At 36.1% G+C, this 22,716-nt stretch overlaps 2 protein-coding genes, 1 long non-coding RNA gene and 1 other non-coding gene across 5 annotated transcripts; 1 reads left to right on the top strand and 3 right to left on the bottom strand.

Moving 5' to 3' along the window:
- Positions 1-237: 237 nt before the first annotated feature.
- LOC112047436 (sperm-associated antigen 6) lies at positions 238-13,443 on the top strand. Of its 2 annotated transcripts, XM_052885868.1 has the most exons (11): positions 238-1,480; positions 2,150-2,307; positions 4,140-4,274; positions 5,788-5,901; positions 6,473-6,646; positions 6,912-7,064; positions 7,397-7,549; positions 8,723-8,881; positions 12,770-12,915; positions 13,225-13,285; positions 13,359-13,443. In XM_052885868.1, exons 1-11 carry the CDS (start codon positions 1,402-1,404, stop codon positions 13,428-13,430), a joined length of 1,404 nt encoding a protein of 467 aa, XP_052741828.1. In that variant the 5' UTR covers positions 238-1,401; the 3' UTR covers positions 13,431-13,443. The 2 variants fall into 2 exon arrangements, with proteins under 2 accessions (XP_052741828.1, XP_052741829.1); XM_052885869.1 differs by lacking the exon at positions 6,912-7,064.
- LOC112047437 (DNA-directed RNA polymerase III subunit RPC7-like) lies at positions 9,403-10,264 on the bottom strand. The gene has a single exon (XM_024084563.2). The coding sequence runs from the start codon at positions 10,116-10,118 to the stop codon at positions 9,465-9,467; it is 654 nt and encodes a 217-aa protein (XP_023940331.1). The 5' UTR covers positions 10,119-10,264; the 3' UTR covers positions 9,403-9,464.
- Positions 13,444-15,984: 2,541 nt separating the features above from the next.
- Positions 15,985-17,805, bottom strand: LOC128198801 (uncharacterized). The gene is made up of 2 exons (XR_008251503.1): positions 17,210-17,805; positions 15,985-16,403 (listed from the first exon to the last, which is right to left on the bottom strand). It is a non-coding gene; the product is annotated as an uncharacterized LOC128198801 (long non-coding RNA).
- A 3,203-nt stretch (positions 17,806-21,008) lies between these two features.
- LOC112047451 (small nucleolar RNA SNORD31) lies at positions 21,009-21,076 on the bottom strand. The gene has a single exon (XR_002886952.1). It is a non-coding gene; the product is annotated as a small nucleolar RNA SNORD31 (small nucleolar RNA).
- Between the last annotated feature and the right edge of the window lie 1,640 nt (positions 21,077-22,716).

Here is a 22,716-nt window from a genome sequence, read left to right as displayed (position 1 = left end):
TGGCTGTCAGTGTGTGCGGCACAGGTAGACACGGATACGACTACGATGCGTGTGTGGACTCGTGACGTCACACGTCACATGGCCTTCACGGCTGCTTGAACGACTTGCGTCCGCGCACTACGTAGATATCCTACCGATCGAGAGACAGCCTGTCATTATATTTATGTACCTGCCATGGCGCCTATTGGTGGAACTAATCTTGATTCGCGTTCAATGTAGGTACCTAGGTATTGTTTTTGCAGAATCCGTTCCATTGTGGGGAATACCAAGTTCAGTGGCAATGACTAATTAAGTTGAATTACAATTACATATTTTACCTTCGACTGCATATAATAAACCTCTAATAAAACTATGATTACCTAATACTTACTTACCTTCAATTTACAACTATCTATAACTAAATACAAGCTATAAACCTCGTTCATCCATTGAATTAGGCATAAAAAATATCTTTGGCATATCGTTGACTTTGCGTAAAGTCATAATCATAAATTGTTACCAAATCAAAACAAATAAAACCTCTCGAAATTTTTCTTTAGGTATTTTACGCAAATAACGGATAATAATGAGTCATTCTATGAGCAGTCCTCGGAATATTCAGCTAGGTAAATATTGTTCAAGAAAATCCTATATGATAATAATACTGCTTATGCAACCTAAACAGATATCGACCTACTTACCAAAACATTTTAATATTTTACTATTGTTTTCAAATTTCATTTTAATCCCTCTAAAATCAAGTATTGGAAGTTTTCTGGTTTCTCTTCTTCCTGTTATTGATTGCCGGAATAAGACCGTAGATACTGTTTGATTATATAATATAACCATAACACGTGGATTAGACTATGCACAGTTCGTTTCATGTAGGATGGTGCGGGTGACAGTTCGTTTCACTCTTGAAAGTTTGCCACGATTCACGATAATAGTACGTATTATGAACGTCATACAGGCGACTGTCACCGTACCGTACCCATACTATCTGAAAAACACTATATGTAGGAGTGAAAAAAATGTGTGACAGTCCAATGTCCAAAAGGCTAAAATCCGTTCATAAAAATGGCCTAGAATAAAACTGCTCGTGGCTCGAGTCTATGGAACGATAACCCTGTAACTAGATACAAGATTTAAGGAATAGTTTTTGGAATTGCCTGTGTAGCGTCGCAGCAGCCAGCAGCGTTACACTCACGCAATAATTATGCTTTTTATTTTACTACCCTCCTTGGGGATTTTTTCTCTTTCATTTTTCTCTTTTTGTTTGTTATTTTTTTTTTTTACCAAATCAACTGTGGTTTGTGTTTTGTAGGCTTAATTTAAAAATGTATTTTGTAAAATAATAAATGAAAATTAAATAATACCTAATCTAAATTTTTGATAGTGTTCGAGACTTATCAGAAAGCGCGAATGGTGTTTGTCCAGACGATGGCTGAATTGGCTACACGTGCCACCAATGTCAAATGTTTGGAAAGCGCTGGAGTGCTGGGTATGTGACTATCACATCAGTTGGCAGAGTATCGTTATCTTCATCATTGCCAGTCTATGGACGTCTGGTTTTGGATCTATGAAATGCCGTTATTTAATTTGATTGCTTTGTCTGATACTTATCTATATTATAACTAACAAGCTGCGTATTATTTATTTTATTTATAAATAATATTTACCATATCTTTTAAATTTTACCAATATTCCCGATCCCCTCGGAACTAGTTAAAGAAGAACTAACTCGGAAGTAGTAGTAACTAGGAAAAGATTGTGTTAGGACTTAGGAGTGGGAACCACGTGGGGTGACGAGTTTGGTCCTTTTATCACTCAGCTCAAGGAACATATTTACTCAGCTATTCAGGCTGCGCCTACCTACATATACCAACCTAAAGCCGGGTCCAGACGTGTGTAACGCGTAATGTAATCCACCACTACGAGCATTACATGTAGGTAAAGCTCGCACCGGCGTTCGGACTGACCCATCGGCTATCGGTTTTTTTGCGCGAACACGAACTTCGTGTGCCGTCCACACTGTTGACACTAAATTACACGTAATCTTAATAGATGATACCAATGAGAATGCTGAAAGAGATCAATGAGTAAAGAAATAAATAAATTGATGACAACTGTAGTTTCGTTCTACAGTGGTCGATTATTAAGCTCGTTGCAGACTTCCTCCGGCCGCTGCTCGTCGACCCGTGCAGCACGGTGCGGCAGTGCGCGGTGCTGGCAGTCGCGCGGCTCGCCGAGCACGACGAGGGCGTGGCGCGACAGCAGCTTAACGGAGGCATGCTCACCGTCGCGCTGGAGAACCTCAACAAATTCAACGTTATTTCATACTTTTTTTGCTGGATAGACTTTGGAGAGTGTTTTCCGGAACAGTGACAGCGATATACCAAACGAAGACGTCGGCGAAATCTTTGCGACAAATATGAAATGAAGTTTTTTTGCTTACGACTGCCACTGCTTAGAAACTCCACCAACTTGTTTCTTCTAATATTTTTTATTACAAAATGGCACGTCGTAAATGATAGCGTGGTTGAACATCTAGGATACCCACACCACATTTCACTTTGAAAAAAAATAATTGAACGGCTAGTGTGGAATGCCCTTCAGACAAAAATCAACAAAAAAGCTAAGATACCTACTTACTTAAATATTTCATTATTAATTGAAGTGATTAATTATCCAGTAGGTACAATGTATCTACTTTCAAATTGCTCTCATTTACCGCTACTACACCGGTTTGGTGGACGACTTTTTTGTAGGTACTTATAAATTATTTTTAACATGGTTTCTTTTATACAGGTTTACTACAAGCGGTCAGCTTTGTATCTAATTAGAGCAGTAGCGAAGTAAGCAAAATCATGTTTTTATTAATTTCATTGATGGCATACTCTACGAAACCCGGTAGATAATTAGATACCTATATAAAACTTACTTAGCAAATACTCTTTCATAAACAGTGAAATATGTGGTGGCTTAGGTTTTAGAGCAAATTAAATAAATAGACATTCACACGAAAAACGTGTACCCTTTTTCGACAATCAGGTAAATATTTCAAGACAATCATATTCGTCACGAGGTGGCTGCGTCTCTTGTGGTTTTGTGCGTTCATCTTTAATTATTAGATGTGAAGTAGGTAGATATAGTATGCGCCAAACTGCTAGTCCGCTCTGCCCCTGTAGCTAAGTGGCACGTCGATTCTCTTTCTACGATCGCAAACGCTTCGAGAACTAGAAAAATGTATGGGAATTATAGAACTTGATCACGTGACCTGTCTATAGCAAATGTCATTCCCATACATTTTTCTGCGCAGCCTTAAAGTACCTTAAAACCTCGCTAGGACAATAATTGTTTCTCTACATTGCATTATGCTTCGTGATTTAGAACGAACTCGAAGTTTAGCGCATACTTTACAGCTGCGTTTATCAAACACCTATAAGTTTTTACGTCTTTCTATTTTAACAGACACAATGAAGAGTTAGCTTCGGCCACTGTTAGACTCGGAGCGTTGGAACATATTGTTTCATGTTTAGAAGATTTTGATACACAGGCATGTAATACCTACCTAACACTAATTACCTAGGTACTTCTTAATTTTTAAGAAGGTAGGGTCTGGACCGACTGCTTAACGTGTCCTCCTAGGCACGAGAATCTAACGCCACTACCATTCTTATTTCCTACTACAGGATGCTACTGAAAATTTTAGGCAGGATAGGGTTAGGGAATAAGTGAAAGCGAAGCTTGAGCGAACCGCTAATCTATACTAATATTATAAAGCTGAATAGTTTGTTTGGTTGAACGCGCTAATCTCAGGAACTACTGGTCCGGTTTGAAAAATTCTTTCAGTGTTAGATAGCCCATTTATCGAGGAAGGCTGTAGGCTATATTATCCCCGTCTTCCTACGATAACGGGAACCACGCGGCTGAAACGCTAGTATTAGTAGAAAAGCGAAAGGTTATGAAATATCGTAACCGCTTGACATAAACAGATGAAAGGCAGGGAGGTAGTTTATACTTTATATAGTTACTTAGTAGACGTCCGCTAAGAACGTATTTATGACAGGGCCGAAATAACGAGGTCTAAGGGCGGTCGAAGTCGCAGGCTTCCGCTAGTAGATGGCCTAATCTAAAGTGTTTTTTCTTTACCAATGCAGGTAAAAGAAAATGCTGCATGGGCATTAGGATACATAGCGAAACACAGCCAATACTTGGCTGGACTGGTGGTCGACGCGGGAGCTTTGCCGTTATTGGTTTTGGCTTTTCAAGAACCTGAAATTAGTCTGAAGCAGGTACCCCATATTTATGTTCCTATTTTTAGTTTTTAGTACATAACATTAGTTAGTAGGTATAGTATGTGCCAAACTTCTTGACCGTTTTGACATTGTAATACGCGGAACTGTGCAGCTATTCTCTATACCTATCTATATCTATACTTATAATAAATCTGTAGAGAGGTCAATTCTGTACATGAAATATATTTCCAAAATAACTATCAGGGGGTGATTAGTGATCGATACTGATGCCAAAAATGCAATCAGTAAAATTTTTGTCTGTCTGTCTGTCTGTCTGTCTGTATGTTCTTTATAGAAACAAAAACTACTGGACGGATTTTAACGAAACTTGGTACAATTATTCTACATACTCCTGGGCAGGTTATAGTATACTTTTCATTACGCTACGATCAATAGGAGCAGAGCAGTGAAGAGAAATGTTGAGAAAACGGGAGATGTTACTCAATTTTTTTAGCTTCCGTCGCGTGTACAGCTTTAATGGTTAAAGATACATAGAAATCATGTATGACGGAAATGTTCTCCTTAAAATTATCTATAAAAACACAACAGCATATATATGTCGATCTTTTATGGTTGACTCACAATAACACGTGTAACTCCCGATAGCTTAGCAGTTCGGAGCTTTCTAATTATATCTGTCTACTCTTATGTTTATAACACTCATCACTCATCCCTAGCTAAAAAAGTTAACATTATTACCTATTCAATAAAAAAAGAATCATAAAAATCGGTAAAGAAACACCAAAGTTATACAAGAAATACGCTAAGCCATCGCGCGTGAATACTAATTCATGCTATATGGATTATTTTTGTGTAACGGTTGCCGCGCTCGATGCGACTCGCGGGGGGTATAAAGAATAAAGAATAAAAATAATAAATAAAGAAGGTAGGGTAGGGTAGGGGTAGGGTAGGGGTATGGTAGGGGTAGGGCAAGGGTAGGGTAGGGTAGGGGTAGGGTTGAGATAGGGTAGGGTAGAGGTAGGGTAGGGTAGGATAGGGGTAGTTGAAAGTTTACAACGACTTTCACGCGGACGAAGTCGCGGGCGTCCGCTAGTTTATAATAAAACTGTAACAGATCAAATTCTGTACATTGAAGATATTTGAAGATTTTAGTTGGAGGGCAATAAATAATCGATACTGAAGCACAGAAAACATACACTGAAGCCAAAAATATTTTTATTTTTATTTTGGTCTGTCTGTCTGTCTGTCCGTATTTTTGTTAACCGGGCATCACGCTGAAACTACTGAATCAATTCAAATAAAACTTGGCACGATGTGAGACCATAATTACCCTTTTGGCTTCGCCGTAGACGGGTAAAAAGGAAAGATTTGATTGTTTGTTTGCATTGAATAGGCTCTGAAACTACTGAACCGATTTGAAAAATTCTGTCATCGATGGGAAGCTGCAGTATCTCCGAGTGCTATAGGCTTTTTTTCATCCCCGTATTCCTACGGGAACGGGAACCACGCGGGTGAAACCGCGCGGCGTCTGGTTTATGCATATTTATAGATAGCTGCCGGAGCGCTCATAGATTTGGCGCAGTTCAATCCCGAAGCCGTTGTCGACGCGGGAGCAATCTGCCATTTGGTACGAGGGCTAGAAAATCAGGACCCTAAATTGAAGGTATAATACCTACCAAACAATTGTTGCTGCGTATAGTATAAATATTTTTACCCACGTTTCAATGTTTTTACCCATGGTAAAGTCGCACTACTGCCTTCAACGGAAGCTACCTTGAACGATGTATCCATTCACTACCAATTTTCCTACCAAAATTCAGACATTTTTAAGCGTTGATTTTGCCTATTCTGTCCTGTCTGTAGAAAACAAAGGCTGGTTTCATGAGCAAAATTATTTTAAACTCTAGGTTTATGTTGAGCACTATTCTGTAATTCTTAATTTTACCTACTTAAATTTTAAAGAATAGATACCTACTCGTTACAGTAGTACCTACTGGAAAGGAAGGGGAAATTAGTGAATAAGTCAATATTTATAATCATCATCATCGTCAGCCAATTTGAAAGGCCCACGAGTTAAAATCCTCGACACCTTAAAGTGTTCCCGAGGCACAGAACTCTACAACAGCAACTTTGTATGATTTTTTTATTTAATCCGAAGGGTCTTCGACGCGGAAGAAGTCTCAGTCGTTCGTCTGTTCTTTAAATTAATTTGATAATTAAGACCGTCTGTATAGCGCAGTACACTATGCGCGCTGGGAGCGGTGGCGAGCGCGCGGCCCGAGCTGGCCGAGGCGGTGGTGGCGGGCGGGGCGCTGCCGCCGGCGCTGCTGCACGCGGGCCACGACAACGCGCCCGTGCGTCGCGCCGCCGCCTGCCTCTTGCGCGACATCGTCAAACACTCTGTTGACGTAAGTACGCGAGCGCGCGGCCCGAGCTGGCCGAGGCGGTGGTGGCGGTCATAAGAAGGGTAAAGATTTATCACAAAATAAACAAAAATGTTCGCATATGACAGTGATTTAACCTATGTTAACTCTTAACCAGGGAAAAAAAGAGGTTGTGGCAGGGAAAAAAAGACATTTTACAATTTTTAGCTTTCACGCGTAAGGGGCCCCTGTAGTCCGGGGGCCCGTATCTTCTTTTCAGCTGAAAATGTTTAAAATATAAAATTTTCAGCTAGCCCAGCTAGTAGTGAACACAGGGGGCTGCGGTCCGCTCGTGGAGCTGTTGTCCGAAGGCACGAAGAGCGCGCGAGTGCCGGCGAGTATGGCGCTGGGCTACATCGCCGGACAGTCTGACCAGTTGGCGATGGCCGTTATTGAAGCTAAGGTTACTGTTTTTATACCGTAGCGTAGTGTACAGAGCCGTGAAAGCCCAGTGGATATGACCTCTGCCTTTGGATCAGAGGGCGTGGGTTCGAAACCGATCCCGGGCATGGACCTCCAACTTTTCAATTGTGTCTCATCATCATCATTAACAGCCGATGGACGCCCACTGCTGGACATAGGCCTCTTGCATGGACTTCTGTCGATCGTGTGTTACTCGCGATAGGCATGATTTCATGCACATCGCGGCCAACACACGATCAGCTTTATCGGCTGTCAAGCCGTTAGCGCTGCAGGCATGTGAGATTACCTGATCGTCAGTGACTGACATTACAGGCAGTAGTGACACTGGTGGATATACTGCATAACGAAGACAGCGAGGACGCGGAGCTGTGCGCTGCCGCGTGGACGCTGGGGCACATCGCCAAACACTCGCCGCAGCACAGCCTGGCTGTGGCCGTGGCCAACGCCCTCCCGAGACTATTGCAGGTAAAGTACGGGTCCAACATGCGTTGGTCTCATGCTGCAGCCACACTATGTTCGTCGCGCTTCCACGATGTTGCACACTGCTCTACTCGCGCAATTAATGGCCCCGAACTTTACCTTGGACTGGCGCTAAGAACTCGACAAAATTAGCAGTGGAAGGTATGATGAAGAGAATGACGAGAAAAATTCTCTGCCTCCTTTCCTCACTATTTCACATGCCACTCTTTGAGTGTGTGGCAGGAGTGAAAATGTTGTTTTTGTTAACAAAAAGAAATAAACCAAGGCGCGTTTGGAACCCTCGTAACTTTAATTTTAAGTTTTCGAGTTTAATTAGCACCATTAAATCATGACATAACTTGACGTTTCAAAAGTGCTTGTAAAGTAGGTACGCCTATTTGAAATAAATGAATTTTTGATTTTGATTTGTTTGAGTGATTTGTAATAATGGATGTAGATTAGCAACATGCATGACTATCACTATCAGCCCATAGACATATAGTGGTATTCATACACATAGATGTTGTAGAGGTTAAATTCGACACTCAGAAGCTGAATGATCCCCTTGGGAGTGCCCCTACAACGTCTATGAATTCCACTGATAGGCCTCTTGTTATCATTATCATTGAATTAACAATACAATGTACATTTAAAGGAAGTTAATCTGTAGTTTCACCTGTATAGATCCGTTTTCTGTAAGACTTTAGGAATAAAACACAACGTAAGTAACTGCTTACAACATCAGCTATTTGCCAGTGAAAGTCCCATCAGTTATATTTATTTGTATAGATAAATTATTGCAATTTTTTTCATAGCAAGTCATCAGCTGAGGTCATGGTCAGAGCATCCTAAATTCCCAAGTTACTCTTTATAACATCAGCTATCTGCCCAGTAAAAGTCCCATCAACTATATATAATAATTTATTTATTTTGCTATCATCCGCGAAAATACGACGAGCCCACGCAACAACGTCACCCAGGTCTGACAAAACACTCTCTACGTATGTTTCACCCCGAAACCGGAACATCCTCAGGAGATGTAGGCTCTACAAAATGCAATTGCACGTTTATTATTAATTATTATCTATTCATGATGAACTTCTGCAAAGTAAAGCCTGCTTCTATCCAATATCCAATTCACTATTGTGTATGGATAATTTTTTGCATCCTTGCCCATAGGTCTATACAAATCCCAAGTCATCAGCGGAGGTCAAAGCAAGAGCATCCTGTGCACTCAAACAATCACTACAATGCTGCCTGCACCGACCTGCACTGGAAACTTTGCTGCATGCTGCTCCCACATGCATACTGAAATATGTACTTGCTCAATATTCTAAGGTAATATGTTATAACCTGCACAGCTCAAACTTGTATGGTAATATCAACCGGATTTGACTGCCTCTTTAGCACTGTTGGTAGTGCTGTGGCACTCAACAGAGAGGTCCTGGTTAGATTCCCACTTTGGTCAGTTTAGTATTTTATTTTGTTTTTTAAGCCACCAGACCTGAGCCAATTTAGAAAATATATTTTCTAAATTGGTGCAGGTAATAATCTCTCTCACTTTGAAGGCAGTTGTGTTTTTTTTCTGCTTTTAGTGTCCTAGGATAGTGAATGAAAACATTCCACAGAACATGCAATTTTAACATAAAATTTTCATGAAAATTAAATGGAAACAATCTGGAAGTATACTCTTTCAAACAAATTGTCCATATAATATAAAGCATACAATCTTTGTTTGTCTGGCCATTGTAGTCTTTCAATTTACTTCTTGAAATAAGTTAAATTATAATAAACCAATAGTTCTTGCCTGTTGTATTCAGTCTAATCTAAGTGTTGAAGGCTTCAAAGAAAACAAAATATTAAAAGTGTAATTTTATTTTAATATCACAGATTATTCATAGTAACTTCTACATTGTTATACCTAATACACGGGGCCATCGTCAAGGTTGTCATCTTCGTCCTCATAGTCTTCACCATTATCAAAATAGTTATTTGCGTAATCTGTTCCATCATCAATTTCTTCCTCTGGTTCCTGCTCATCCTCTAGCTCTTCCTCATTATCTTCATTTTCCTTTTTGATATTAGCTTCAGTAGTTTCCATGTCCACGTCGGCACTTTCTTGAGTCTCTTTCTTTTCCAAAGTTTGTAACCTTTTTGCTATATCTGTTGGGTCGTTTAACTTTCGCTTTCTCGCTGTGACACACACTCTGCCCGCATGGGGCCTTAATTCAGGCGGCATGTTGTCCCATATGCAATTCAGTATCTTGCCTTTTTTCGCGTCAAGGGCTAGTAGTTTGTACTTATCAGAGTAACGCTCAATACCATCAGTACGCGTGTTGGCTTTCACATACGCAGGGGACTCATGTAAATATTCTATAAATTGATCTTTCACTATTACCATGTAGTCTGTGGCAGCGTCACAGTTTAAGGGTAGAGGTTTAGCCTCTAGCTTAGGGAAGAGAGGCGGTGGTGCAAGGACTTGCGGCGTGTTGTCCCCGCGGTTTATCCCTAGAGCTTGTAGCTGGTCATGAGTCAAAGATGATGAACTGACCTTACCTCTACCTCTGCCTGCCATTTTTTTTTAATAGGACACCTTTTTTACCGAAATAGTTCTATTTCATAACTGCAATCTGCATTATGGTTTAAATATAATTTCCCGATTAAAATGTAAAACTAAAATCTCATTTCGCCAGTTTTGACAAATGACCATTGACATTGACATTGGCAATGACAATTGACGGTTGGTCACAGATTCTTAATATTAGAATGACAATTAATTATTTTTTTTACATGGTTTAACGGCTCTGAATTCCAGCTCTTTCAGAGCTTAGATAATCTAAACAGAGAAATTTATTGGCCAGTGGTCTGAGATTGACGTTAATTATAACTAATAACTGGCGTATTTACTTATCATTTACTGATGCTCTAGATCTAGAACGAAAATTTATATGAAGACCTAATTTCGTTAATTTATAAAAGCTTAAATATCCGCCCGTTTTTCCATTCACAATAATTGTATACCGAAAATTTTCTTAGAAGTCCTATCACCAAAACAAACCCGTCTTGTCACTAAAATCACATATTTCACTTACGTTATACGTAATTTCTAAAGAACAAAGTGTCTAAATCCTTTATTATACGCATACAGTACGAATTACACCAAAAACTACACCGAATTTACGATTTATTCACATTTATTTTCTGAAAAACAAAATCACAACGAGATTAATTTGCACAGCTTAACTACGATTACGGCAATTTGACATTTCGTAACGCTAGATTGTCTATGAAAAGCAAGGATGGGTAAATAACATCGAGCGTTAACTTATCGATAAATGATAATGAATGATTCTTTAATAATTGGTATGTTGTTAGTTTAAAGATGGGAAAATGAAATATTTTATAATCATTTTATTTTAAAAAATAGTTTTTTAATAAAAATGTTATACAATACATATGCTCACGTTATTCTATTGCGTAAAAGATATCTTACGAATAGTAGCATTATTCAAACACTGGTATGGATAACATTATCTCAATACGATTTTTAATAAAAATCGTCAAATCAAGATTTTAACACAAACTAGCAATGTAAATTTAATTTGCAAAATGCGCGCGATCAGCTGTTTTCCAAGAGGTCAAATAGGCAGGTCACGACTAATAGGTATCTATCTATACAAAGTCACAAACAAACTGCGCGACGTTGTATTGCCGACCGCCGCCGGTGCCGAGGAAAATAATTGCTATCTCTCTCTAACCTAAGCCGCGCGGCGTGGTTAATAGGTATTTTCAAAATATTGAAACTTTAGGTCCTTTCGCTAGACGCTACGCTATTTTTTCTTTAGTTCGTGTTCGGCGGTCTGTTGACAAACAAACCAAAATTCAAAAACCTTTGTGTATGTTCTACGTTATGTTAGTAGTGATTTTCTGTAACGAATACTCATACAATTGTGTCGTTTGTATTGTGTGTGTTTGTGTGTGTTGACTGAGAAGTCTTGAAATGCTTAGATCAAATCAATTCAGTACTCATGAATATTGTACCTACTATGACGACAGAACGTCTCGTAAACGAGAAACAACCTGAAGTAAGTTAATTACCTGTACCTAGTTAAAAACTTGTAAAGTATAAAAAATAGGTATTAGATAGGTAAGTGTAGCCAGCCGATTTGCTGTCGATGCGTACGTACCTACTCGTACGTACACAGTAGATTGCGGAGCGTTGTTATCGCATTGTTAGCTGTACATTGCGTGCTCAAAATTTTCAAAATCTGAATTTTCTCATTTCCCACGTAATTGTTATTTAAAATATCGTTGTGGAAACTAAATTTAACCTCTTCACGCAGTTTTCGGTACCATTCCCTTACACCCAGTATGTACGTGGATACGTGCACACTTTTTTGAAGTATAAGCAAATCTTGGACGTTAGTACGTCCCCAAAAGATTAAAGAAAGAGACGGCCGCGTGGCGCAGTGGGTAGTGACCCTGCTTTTTGCATCCACGGCTGTGGGTTCGATTCCCACAACTGGAAAATATTTGTGTGATGAGCATGAGTGTATATAAGTATTTATATGTAGTATATAATTGTATATTAATACTATATTACTTTGGGGCTAGATAGTGATGTGTATTGTTTAAGTATATTTATAATAATAATAAAAAAAGATTACCCCATTTCTTAACCACGCGTACCCATAGGCATAAACCGTGCACCGTTCACCGTTTGTGACACGTGATATTTAATTTCTTAAAATGCACACAACCGACAAACGTTACTATACGTTCCCTTTTAAGATAACGTAGTATAGTAACGGATGTTTTAGTTTAGGTATTTCAGTTATAACGATACCTACTTGATATCGTTCCGATGCCCGCCGTTAACTTCTCAACCCTACTGATTGTCTTTGATTCATAGTCGGCCATTATTGTTGTGTAAAAAAGTCATCTAAGTAAATTTCGAGTATAGTAGGTATGCTTCTATTGAGGATCATACTGGGTTTACAATTTTCTCAGTTGCAATCATAGGTTTAAGAGTAGGTAGAAGTAGAACAGAGGGTGCAATATACCGAGCCCGAGCAAACCTCGCCAAAGGCCAATCTTTATTATAAATAATAATTTATGGAATTATTATTTTATTATTTATAATAAAGATACAGGTGGTCTGGCGTCTGGCCATCACGTGCCAGATATTTTTTCTTAATTAATAATTGTAGTTTTCATTTACAACAGATATTACCAAATGATGCCAGAGCTAGAAGATTGTTCGTCACTACGGGTGCTCTTAGAAGAGTGCAAGAAATAGATACCGTTCCAGGGACGTCATTAAAAGAATATATTAATATAATAAATAGCTGTTTTCCAGAAGAAATTGTACGGTACGTTTTGAAAACATTGATCTTATTCATGTCTTTACAATTACAAATATTATATTCCTGCTTTTCGTCATAGTACCTACCCTACACAAGAGGATAGAGTTGTGTAGCACAGTGTTAAGAATATCATGCTACCTACGAGTATAATAAAATTTATAACGTTTATTCACTTTTATCACGAGCCTAGTTTTATAATATATAGGTAGTATATAAATTACACTCGTAAACTAGGAGGTGCGTCGCACTTTAATTTGTCAAACAAAATGGACCTTGCTGAAAAAAAAGGTTATAACTAAATCTTTTATTTTCTAGATATTATTCACCGGGCTATTCTGACACTTTGCTTGATAGAGTTGAAGCGTATACACCTCAGGTACAAGCATTAAACATTATATTATTGTTTTAATTTTAAACCATCTGTATTTTATTAAATTCTTTATTTCCAGATTCCAGAATTATTTACAGACAGAGTACCAAGTGACTGCCAGAGCGAGTTAACGATTGAAAACGGAAAATAAATTTTTAAATATTTTTGTTTTATTATTGTAATAAATGTATGGTAGTTTCATGTTAATTTCATTCTCTAGCCATCGTCCAAAATATCTTTTGGATTTTCATTGTTCTCCCTCCAATTGCAGTAATTTCGATTGCCATGCATTGACTAATAACTCTGTAACTAAAAAATTCAAATTAGGTACCTATACTATAGCCTTTCTTAATGATTACCTACTGTTTACTAATTGGAAATTAAAAAAGGTAGAAAACGCAAGTCATTTCATACCTTTTTTAATTTCCAATTAAAAAAGGTATGAAATGACTTGCGAACAAGTTAATTTTATTTATTTTTTTGGTGTGAAATGACTATTGATAGCCTCATTTTTAATTTGTTTGTTGGTAAACAGTCGATCGTTATCAACCCATATTCGGCTCACTGCTGAGCTCGAGTCTCCTCTCAGAATGAGAGGGGTTAGGCCAATAGTCCTCCACGCTGGCCCAATGCGGATTGGCAAACTTCACACACGCAGAGAATTAAGAAAATTCTCTGCAGGTTTCCTCACGATGTTTTCCTTCACCGTTTGAGACACATGATATTTATTTCTTAAAATGCACACAACTGGAAAGTTGGAGGCGCATGTCCCGGACCGGATTCGAACCCACATCTTCCGGAATCGGAGGCAGCGGTGATAGCCCAGTGGATATTAAGTTAACTTTTAAAAATGTTAACGGACCCGTTAACTTCCGTTAATATGCAGAAGTCCGTTAATATTTAATCCAATGCTTACTATTTACCTCGCGACGCGATTAACAGGTTTAGACAAGTCAGAAATAATGAAAGATTTTTTTTCAAAGAAATCAACAAATTACTATATTTATGTTAAAATTATAGATAAAATCAACTAAAAACAAATTATGGCACTTTTCCCTAGTGCTCACCCTTATTTTTCTAATGGGGATCTCACACAATGATATAAAAATGCAATATTAACCAGTCATATTAACGGATTAACGATTAACGTTAACTTGCGTTAATTCTTCCGGAATGTAACGCTTTAACGTTTAGCGAAGCTAACTTTTTTTTGTAGTGGGTTAACGATTAACGAAGTTAACTATTTGATTAACGGTGCCCAGCTGTGTATATAACTTACTCCATCTTCTAGTAAGCCCCATAAAATCAGTTCAGCCATTCCAAAGAATAGCTCGGACAGATAGAATTAAAAACATACATACAGCCGAACGTAGAACCTCCTCCTTTTTGGAAGTCGGTTAAAAAGAAAAGGTTGTTTGATAGGCGTTAAAAAGTAGGCGTAAACTATCGTGTAAATAATTACAACCATTTGAAAAAAACAGTTATTTTGATATGAACATAGACACTTCAATTTTATTTATATGAACCTATCTAATACCTAGTATTTATGGTATCTAACCCTGGAATTCATAGTCGTGTAGTGAACAATCCCCCACAAACCAATATTCAGCATTCACCCAGGGGCTGACTATTGAATCATCCTTCATTGCATTTCATAAACAAACTACTGGAGAGCCCCTAGGTGACTGGAGTTTCAAGCAAATGTTGTCTATGATTTTACATTAGATTTAGATCTTTGAAAATTCTGTGACACAACCACAGAGAGACGTATTTTGTTAATTCTTTGACATTTTACAAAATAATTGAGTTTCTAATATTTTCATTTACTTTTTGTTTTTATTTATCGTAGTAAAATTTAATTCGTTCAAGTGTACAATAGATCAATTTTATCAAAAAGTTACTTTCTCACAAGAAGGAGTTGTTTGAAAAATATTGAAGTTATGTGGACGAACATGATCATATACAAAATTATCAGCCGATGGACGTCCACTGCTGGACATAGCCGTCTTGCATGGACTTTCAAACACAACGGTCTAGAGCCGCCAACGTCCAGCAACCCGCTTGATGCCATCGGTCCACCTAGTGGGGGTTCGACCAACACTGCGATTTCATCGGCTCTTCGAACTATGTGGCCTGCCCATTGCCACTTCAGCTTCACGACTCGCTGTGCTACCTATGTCAGTGACTTTGGTTTGTCTGCGGATCTCCTCATTTGTGATACGATCACGCAGAGAAATCCCAAGCATACTATTTACTATATAAGTAGTTTGATATTTCATACTTTTGTAATGTGGAATCCTACTTGAAATAAAAAAAATATTGTAAGAGGAAATTTGTTTATTTTACTCAAAACCACCTATAATTGAACCTGAAATAATTACAAGTAGGTACTATTATGCTGTATTTTCTTACAATTTATAGTAAGTGCAGTAAATAAATATAAGTGTAGCTTATCCTTAGGAATAGTGGTAAAATTGCATTTCACAAAGCTTTAGATCGCATAATATTATATATTTAGGAGGTAGGCTTGGCCCGGTAATGGGCTGATAATAATGAACCACACAGTACTTATTGCAATTCTAAAATCAAACCTATATCCTTTTGATACAAAGTTTAATAACAACAATAAATACATAATTTACATATAACTTATAGTTATTATTGTATATTTTTATAGGGCCAGACTTAAATGAAAAATGCAGAAGTAAACATTTAATAATTATCTTTATTAAAGATGTGAATCAATAAATTTCATTCAATTAAGATTTGTATACATTTTCTATTGTTATGGACTTCAGAGTGAGTGACCACCTTACAACATACTGCACTCACTCCTACTACCTTGATATTAAATGCTGCTGACTTTTCAAGGTATGTGGGTCTTCCAATTACTGTGATCTGAAAACTCAGATTTTCAAGAACCAAAGTATTCTCAGTATTCTTGGTAAAACAGTATTCTCAGAGCTCATCACTGCTATTCTCTGCCATGATAGCCGGTTTCTTTAAATCTGTGTATAGGGTCCTCCGGGGTTGTTTATATGTATACCTATGCGTGACATCAATACAGCTTGACTTTTGGCATTTCTTTTATTTCATAGAATGCTTGATGGACTGCACCTGCAGTCTGAAAATAAACATTATGTTAGTTACATTTATGTAGGTTATATATTTCCTAAATCAAAACTAGATAGGTATACCTAACATTTATATAGGTTAGATTACAAACAAACAAACTAATTAAATTCTTCATCATGAGTATGTTAAGCATGAGTCTCCTCTCAGAATGAGAGGGATAAGGTCCACCACGCTGGCCCAATGTGAATTGGCAGACTTCACACATGTAGAGACATTGTTTTTCCTTCACTGTATGAGACATGTAATATACATTTAAATTCATAAAATGCACATAACTGAAATGATTTGGAGGTGCATGTTTCAGACAGCATTTGAACCTACACCCTCCGAATAGAAGGCAGAGGTCATATCTACTGGGCTATATGGATTTTGACCTACTCCTAATTTATCTATACTAATATTATAAACAGGAAAAATTTGTTTGTTTGTTTTGAATAGGATCTGTAACTACTGAACTGATTTGAAAGATTCTATCACTGTTGGAAACCTACACCATCATAATAAAAGGCAGAGATCATACATACCCACTGGGCTAATTGGTTTTATATCTACTTCTAATTTATCTTTACTAATAATAGAAACAGGAAAGATTTGTTTGTTTGTATGTTTTGAATAGGCTCTGGAACTACTGAACCAATTTAAAAAATTCTTTCACTGTTGGGAAGCTACACTATCCCCGAGCTCTATAGGCTATATTTTATCCCCATATTCTTACGGAAATGGGAACCACACAGGGTGAAACCGCGCGGCGTCTTCATGAACAAAAAATTATTGATAATGAACAAAGGTACGTACCTGATAACATCCCGTTTCATAGAATCGAAGTGCTGCTAGAATGTATAATACTAGCGGTATTGGTATTCCTCTTTTGGTCTTCTGTGTTCATTCTTCATCAAACAGAGGCATATTATGCCTAATATGAGAATCTTTCGTACATTCCATATCGCCATAGTATTATACTGGGTTTACGCAATTGCGAATATATATCTTGGGCACTGATATAACTCGCTGTTTATAACTTCACTTATAACGATCCGAACGTCCACTTTCTAATAAATAAATCACGAATAACACCAAAAAAAAATGCCAGGGGATGGTTTGGCTGACAAATATCGGTAATTCAGCAGTCAGCCGCCAGCTCCTGTCAAATGAGGGGTTTCTTTTGTCTATGAAACGCGTAGGGGTTGAATTCGACACATAGCGGCTGAATAATCCCCTTAGGGGCCCCCTACTACGACTATGAATTCCACCGTAAGCCTATTACTATTGTAGGTACCTATTAATTGATAGAATTACTTACATTTGACCTACACCTAGTTTCCAGTGAAATTCATTTACTTAAAATGTTTCACGGCTCACAGACCAACAGTATAAGATTTTAGAATTTCAAAGACTTACCGAAAATCCAAGCCACAAAGTATATTTAAAACATGAACAGCAGCAAAATCTACTTCAATAAATTCTGGAAGATTTTTACATGTAAGATGAAGATCCAAAAAACATGATTCTAATGTATTAACATCGGCTGAGGGCAGACCCTGGGAGGATAAACCACATCACAGTATTTAAGCACAAATTCTGCACAAAAAAAACATTTTTTATAAGTGTATTTCACCTGAACTTTACAAACTGGGTCTTCTCCTGGTGATTGTAATTCTGTCACAATAATATAATGCATTTTGTTTTCGTAAAATTAGGTGCAGTATTTGATAGCTGGTAGCACTCGGCTTTCAAATCAAAATACATATGTTTGTAAATGTAATGAAAACTAGTATTTATTGTGGATGTGGCAAGGCGATAAATATTATCAAATTAACCACATCCTTAAATATAAATAAAAGTATTAGGTAATAATAAATATTTTGCTTGGCATACATTACTTATTTTCCCTTTAAATTATATTATTATCGGTCAAGCCCAATATTTTTATCTTAGTCATAAATTACCTATTCAAACTTGTAAATAGGTATGAGGTCAATTTGAGGGCTTGAAGCAAAATATTAGGATGGAAAATAATGAAAATCTGTATAAATATAAATGTATTAATTTATTCATTTTCAATTAAATACATACCTACTACTAAACACAAATAATTATTAATACTAAAAACTCATCGTCATATTTATGTTCCCATTCCGGTAGGAATACAGCAATAAAATATAGCCAATGTTACTCTCTGATAATGTAGCATTTTTATTGGTGAAAGAATTTCGCTCCAGTATTTATTGAGTTTATTAGTTACATGCAAAAATAACAAATCTTTCCTCTTTATAATATTAGTATAGATTAATTTATTCAATTTAACTTAGAAAATCTATACTAATACTTTGCTTGAACACACTAATCTCAGGAACTACTAGTCAGATTTGAAAAATGATTTCAGTATTAGATAGCCCATTTATCGGGGAAGAAGGCTATAGGCTATACATATATATTATCTCCGTATTCCTACGGAACAGGGACCACACGGGTGAAACAGCGTGAGCTAGGTGTGTATATAAAATTAACCAATGTTCAAAAAAGTAGGTAAGTTCAAATTCTAGGCATACCTGTAACAAAAAATTGTTGTTAATAAATAATACCATAGCAAAATAGTAATATGTAGTTATAATTAAATGTTTTCAGAAGTTACCATACCATACATTTTCCCCACGATATAGTAAGACAGGGATAACTTGGATTCATCATTATAAATGAAAATTAAAATAAGAAACTATCAATTGTTGGATATTATGTCCAAGCACTAAGTGATGGTAAATTTTAAAATAAGACCATATTAATGGTATAATATATTACCTAGTGCCCAAAAGTCTCCGAAGTCCATACTTCTGTGATTTCAAATGATGGTGTGATCTAAAACAAAGAAATACATTTATGAAACATCACAAATCGTATCATATAGTAATCATTTTATATTTAAAATTACCAAAATATCAGTATATATTTTCATCAATAACATTATGATATATGCTTGTTTTTGAGAACATCATCTAGTTTTAGTAAATATATATTTAGATATAGATATCATCAATGAAGTCTTATAATAAAATATTCTGAGTTTGTATACCCCAATGATTTTTTACTATTAGATATATTACGTGCCTACAAAATCACAGCAAAAAGTGATTCGAATTTAAGCTATTCCACTAAACACACAAATTGCACAATTTTGTGTTTACTTACCTTATATATTTATGTATAATATATAATGTTTACACTTCCTGAACACACAACTCAATATTGTAGACAATATTTAGGTATTATTTGTTTAAATAACTTTCGTTGTTTATTATAAGGTTAAATGAAATAAATTCATGTAGCCACCTTTTTTCGCGTCAGTTTCGACGTGTGACATATCTAATAGTATAAAATCTTTGGTATACTCATATAATAATAATTAATTACATTTAATCATAAGATGTAATAAAAGAAAAATATCAATTTGTTAATATTACCTAGTGAATAATTTATGATACTGAGCATTTTCCAAAGATGCAGATCTAAAAATAAAAAAAACACCATTTTAGAAACACAAATCGTCTTGATTTTATATTCAAAATTATCAAAATATCAGATTTTTTTTTTCATCAATAGCATTATGATATATGCTTGTTTTTTATAACATCATCTAGGAAGATAATAATTTTTAGATTCTAGCCATTACAAAAAAATCAAGATATGCATAATGCGACCAACCTTTGAAACCTGTTTTATGAGAATGTCAATAAGAATGATTTTATTATAATCTAGATGGATTTCTCCGGGATAAATAGTAGCCTATATGTTTATATAGCCCTATAACATCCTCTATCTTCTAGAGAATGTTCCATTAAAATCAAGCCATTCCATTCCAAAGATTTTCCCAGACAGACAATAATTAAAAAAGCTTGATTATGTTCAATATCCTGTAGTTGCAAGCAATTGAAGAAACTGTTATTTATAAAACACTCACTACAATTTTATTTATATAATATTATAAGTGTATATTTATATCAGTTTGTAGGATATTACTAATAATTGTACTTACAGAAACAAGAATATTATTGAGGCACCACTAAAGAGCTATGCGAATACCCTGAAACAAATTTAAAATTTACTTAATATAGGCAATAATAAATATTATTAAATTTTTTTAATGATTAAAAATGTTCAGAGAATCGAATCCACACTTTATTTCAGACTGGGGCGATAAAAAATCATCATCAATTAACTGATAATTAGTTTTAATTTTAACAAATACTAATACCCTGGGTGTGATGATAGAGTAAAAATTGTAGTAAGAATAAATTGGAAACCAAAGTCAAAATAATTTCGACGTTTTACGAGTAGGCTATGTTTCGACGTTTTACGTTTGCACTATAATATGAACTAAAAAGTATAATGCACGCAGAATATAAAATTTTATATAATATTTAAGTTACTGTATCAATGAGAAATATTTATTTGTAAATGTTGTTACTTAAATGGATGACAATATAATTTCTGTACTTACATGAATATTGGGGGTGTTACAAAAGCTTTGCGAAGTCTGAAACAATTAAGATCTAATTAATGTTGAGATAAAACAAATAAAGTAATACTTTTTTACAACTGGAATTGTTCAGAGAATCGAATCCACACCTTTTTCAGACTGGGGCGATAACAAAATCATCATCTATTAATTAATCGATTGTCATGTATCATATTGTATCATCAATCACCATTCATTATCATTATCAAAACCATCATCTTTCACCTATGCATTAATGCCAACAAAAGATAGTAATTACATCAGGCAAGCTGTTTTAGCTAGACTAACAGCAATTGTTTTTTAATACTACAGTCGACTCTCGTTAATTCGAAACTCGAGGGACTCTTGAAATATTACGAATTATCGAGTGTTTGAAATATCAAATGGTTCGAAATTTGTGAGAGAAACTAAATAAAACTTCGAATTATTAAGTGTTGGTTAATTTTTATTTATTAATATAAAAATGACAAGAATTAAGAGGTACATTCGTGTACATACATGTATTCGTAATATGAATTAATTATTCTTTCGAAAGAACTTTGTTATACTGGTTTGCTTTAAAGCACAATTCTGCTGCTCACACTGCTCAATAACTTTTTTTAAGAGAAAAAGTGCCTGAAATGCTTTTTCATTACTTTCGTTTTGTAGACAGAAGCTTTGTAAGGTATCAAATGAGGATCTTGCTTCCTTAACTGACACCTCTGCCAAAGGTTCCGATGTATCGTCCTCATCTTCATCGTTACTTTGCGTATCTGTCGCAGATAAAATTTCGCCATCGGTTAGTGAACCTGAGACAGCAACATTTTCATCCACTTGAACAAAATCAGAAAAACTCACGCCGCTGATGTCAACTAATGGTTCTATTGCTGGTTCTTCATCATCTATAAGTATTGGAAGATTTTCTTGATTTTCTTTTAAGAAACCGGATTTTTTGAAGCAGTTGAGAATCGTTAGGGGTATTACAGCTCTCCATGCTTTGTCAATTAGTAAAATAGCTGTCAGAACCGTGATATTTGCAGTTAGTAGCTGTTTGTCGAGAGATTCTAAAACGATATTAACAATTTCTTTGCGATAGAACGTCTTAAAATTATGGATAATCCCTTTGTCCAATGGTTGCAATTTGGAAGTTGTATTTATACTTTCTAGGGCTCATGACTAACACTAACTTTTATCTGCATACCAACGAAAGAGTAACAGTAACTGAATAACTAAACAAACCAATTCGTAAGAAGTGTGTGCGTCAAATAGTCAAACTAATCATAACAAAAATAAAGGCTCGTGTATCTTGATACAAGTTTGAACTTGTCGCAAAATGTACTTACAATCTATCCGCCTCTTCTCTCTGCAACTTTGAATTGTCGAGTGTTGGACGCTGATGAGTTCGAATTAACGCGTCGTTTTGTTAAATAGCAATGTTTTTTTCGTTCGAATTACCAAGTGTATGAAAATGTATTGATTTAGTTCGTAATATAAAGAGATTTAGTAGGGAACTCGTGATAACTTTGAATTATAGAGAGGTTCGAATTATCGCAAGTTTGAATTAACGAGAGTCGACTGTATATACATAAATATTCAATAGGTCCAACCTAATATTTTTTAATAATCCCTAGAAATAATTTAAGACAATACAACATTTAGTCAAATAGTTTTATTATAAACTGGCAGACGCCACGCGGTTTCGCCCGCGTGGTTCCCGTTCCCGTAGGATTATGGGGATAAAATATAGCCTATAGCACATGGGAAAAATTGTTGTAAGAATAAACTGGAAAACCAAAGTCAAGTAATTTCGACG

Source organism: Bicyclus anynana, chromosome 15, assembly GCF_947172395.1.
Source record: "Bicyclus anynana chromosome 15, ilBicAnyn1.1, whole genome shotgun sequence".
Classification (NCBI taxonomy): Eukaryota; Metazoa; Arthropoda; class Insecta; order Lepidoptera; family Nymphalidae; genus Bicyclus; species Bicyclus anynana.
This window is presented reverse-complemented; position numbering and strand designations above follow the sequence as displayed.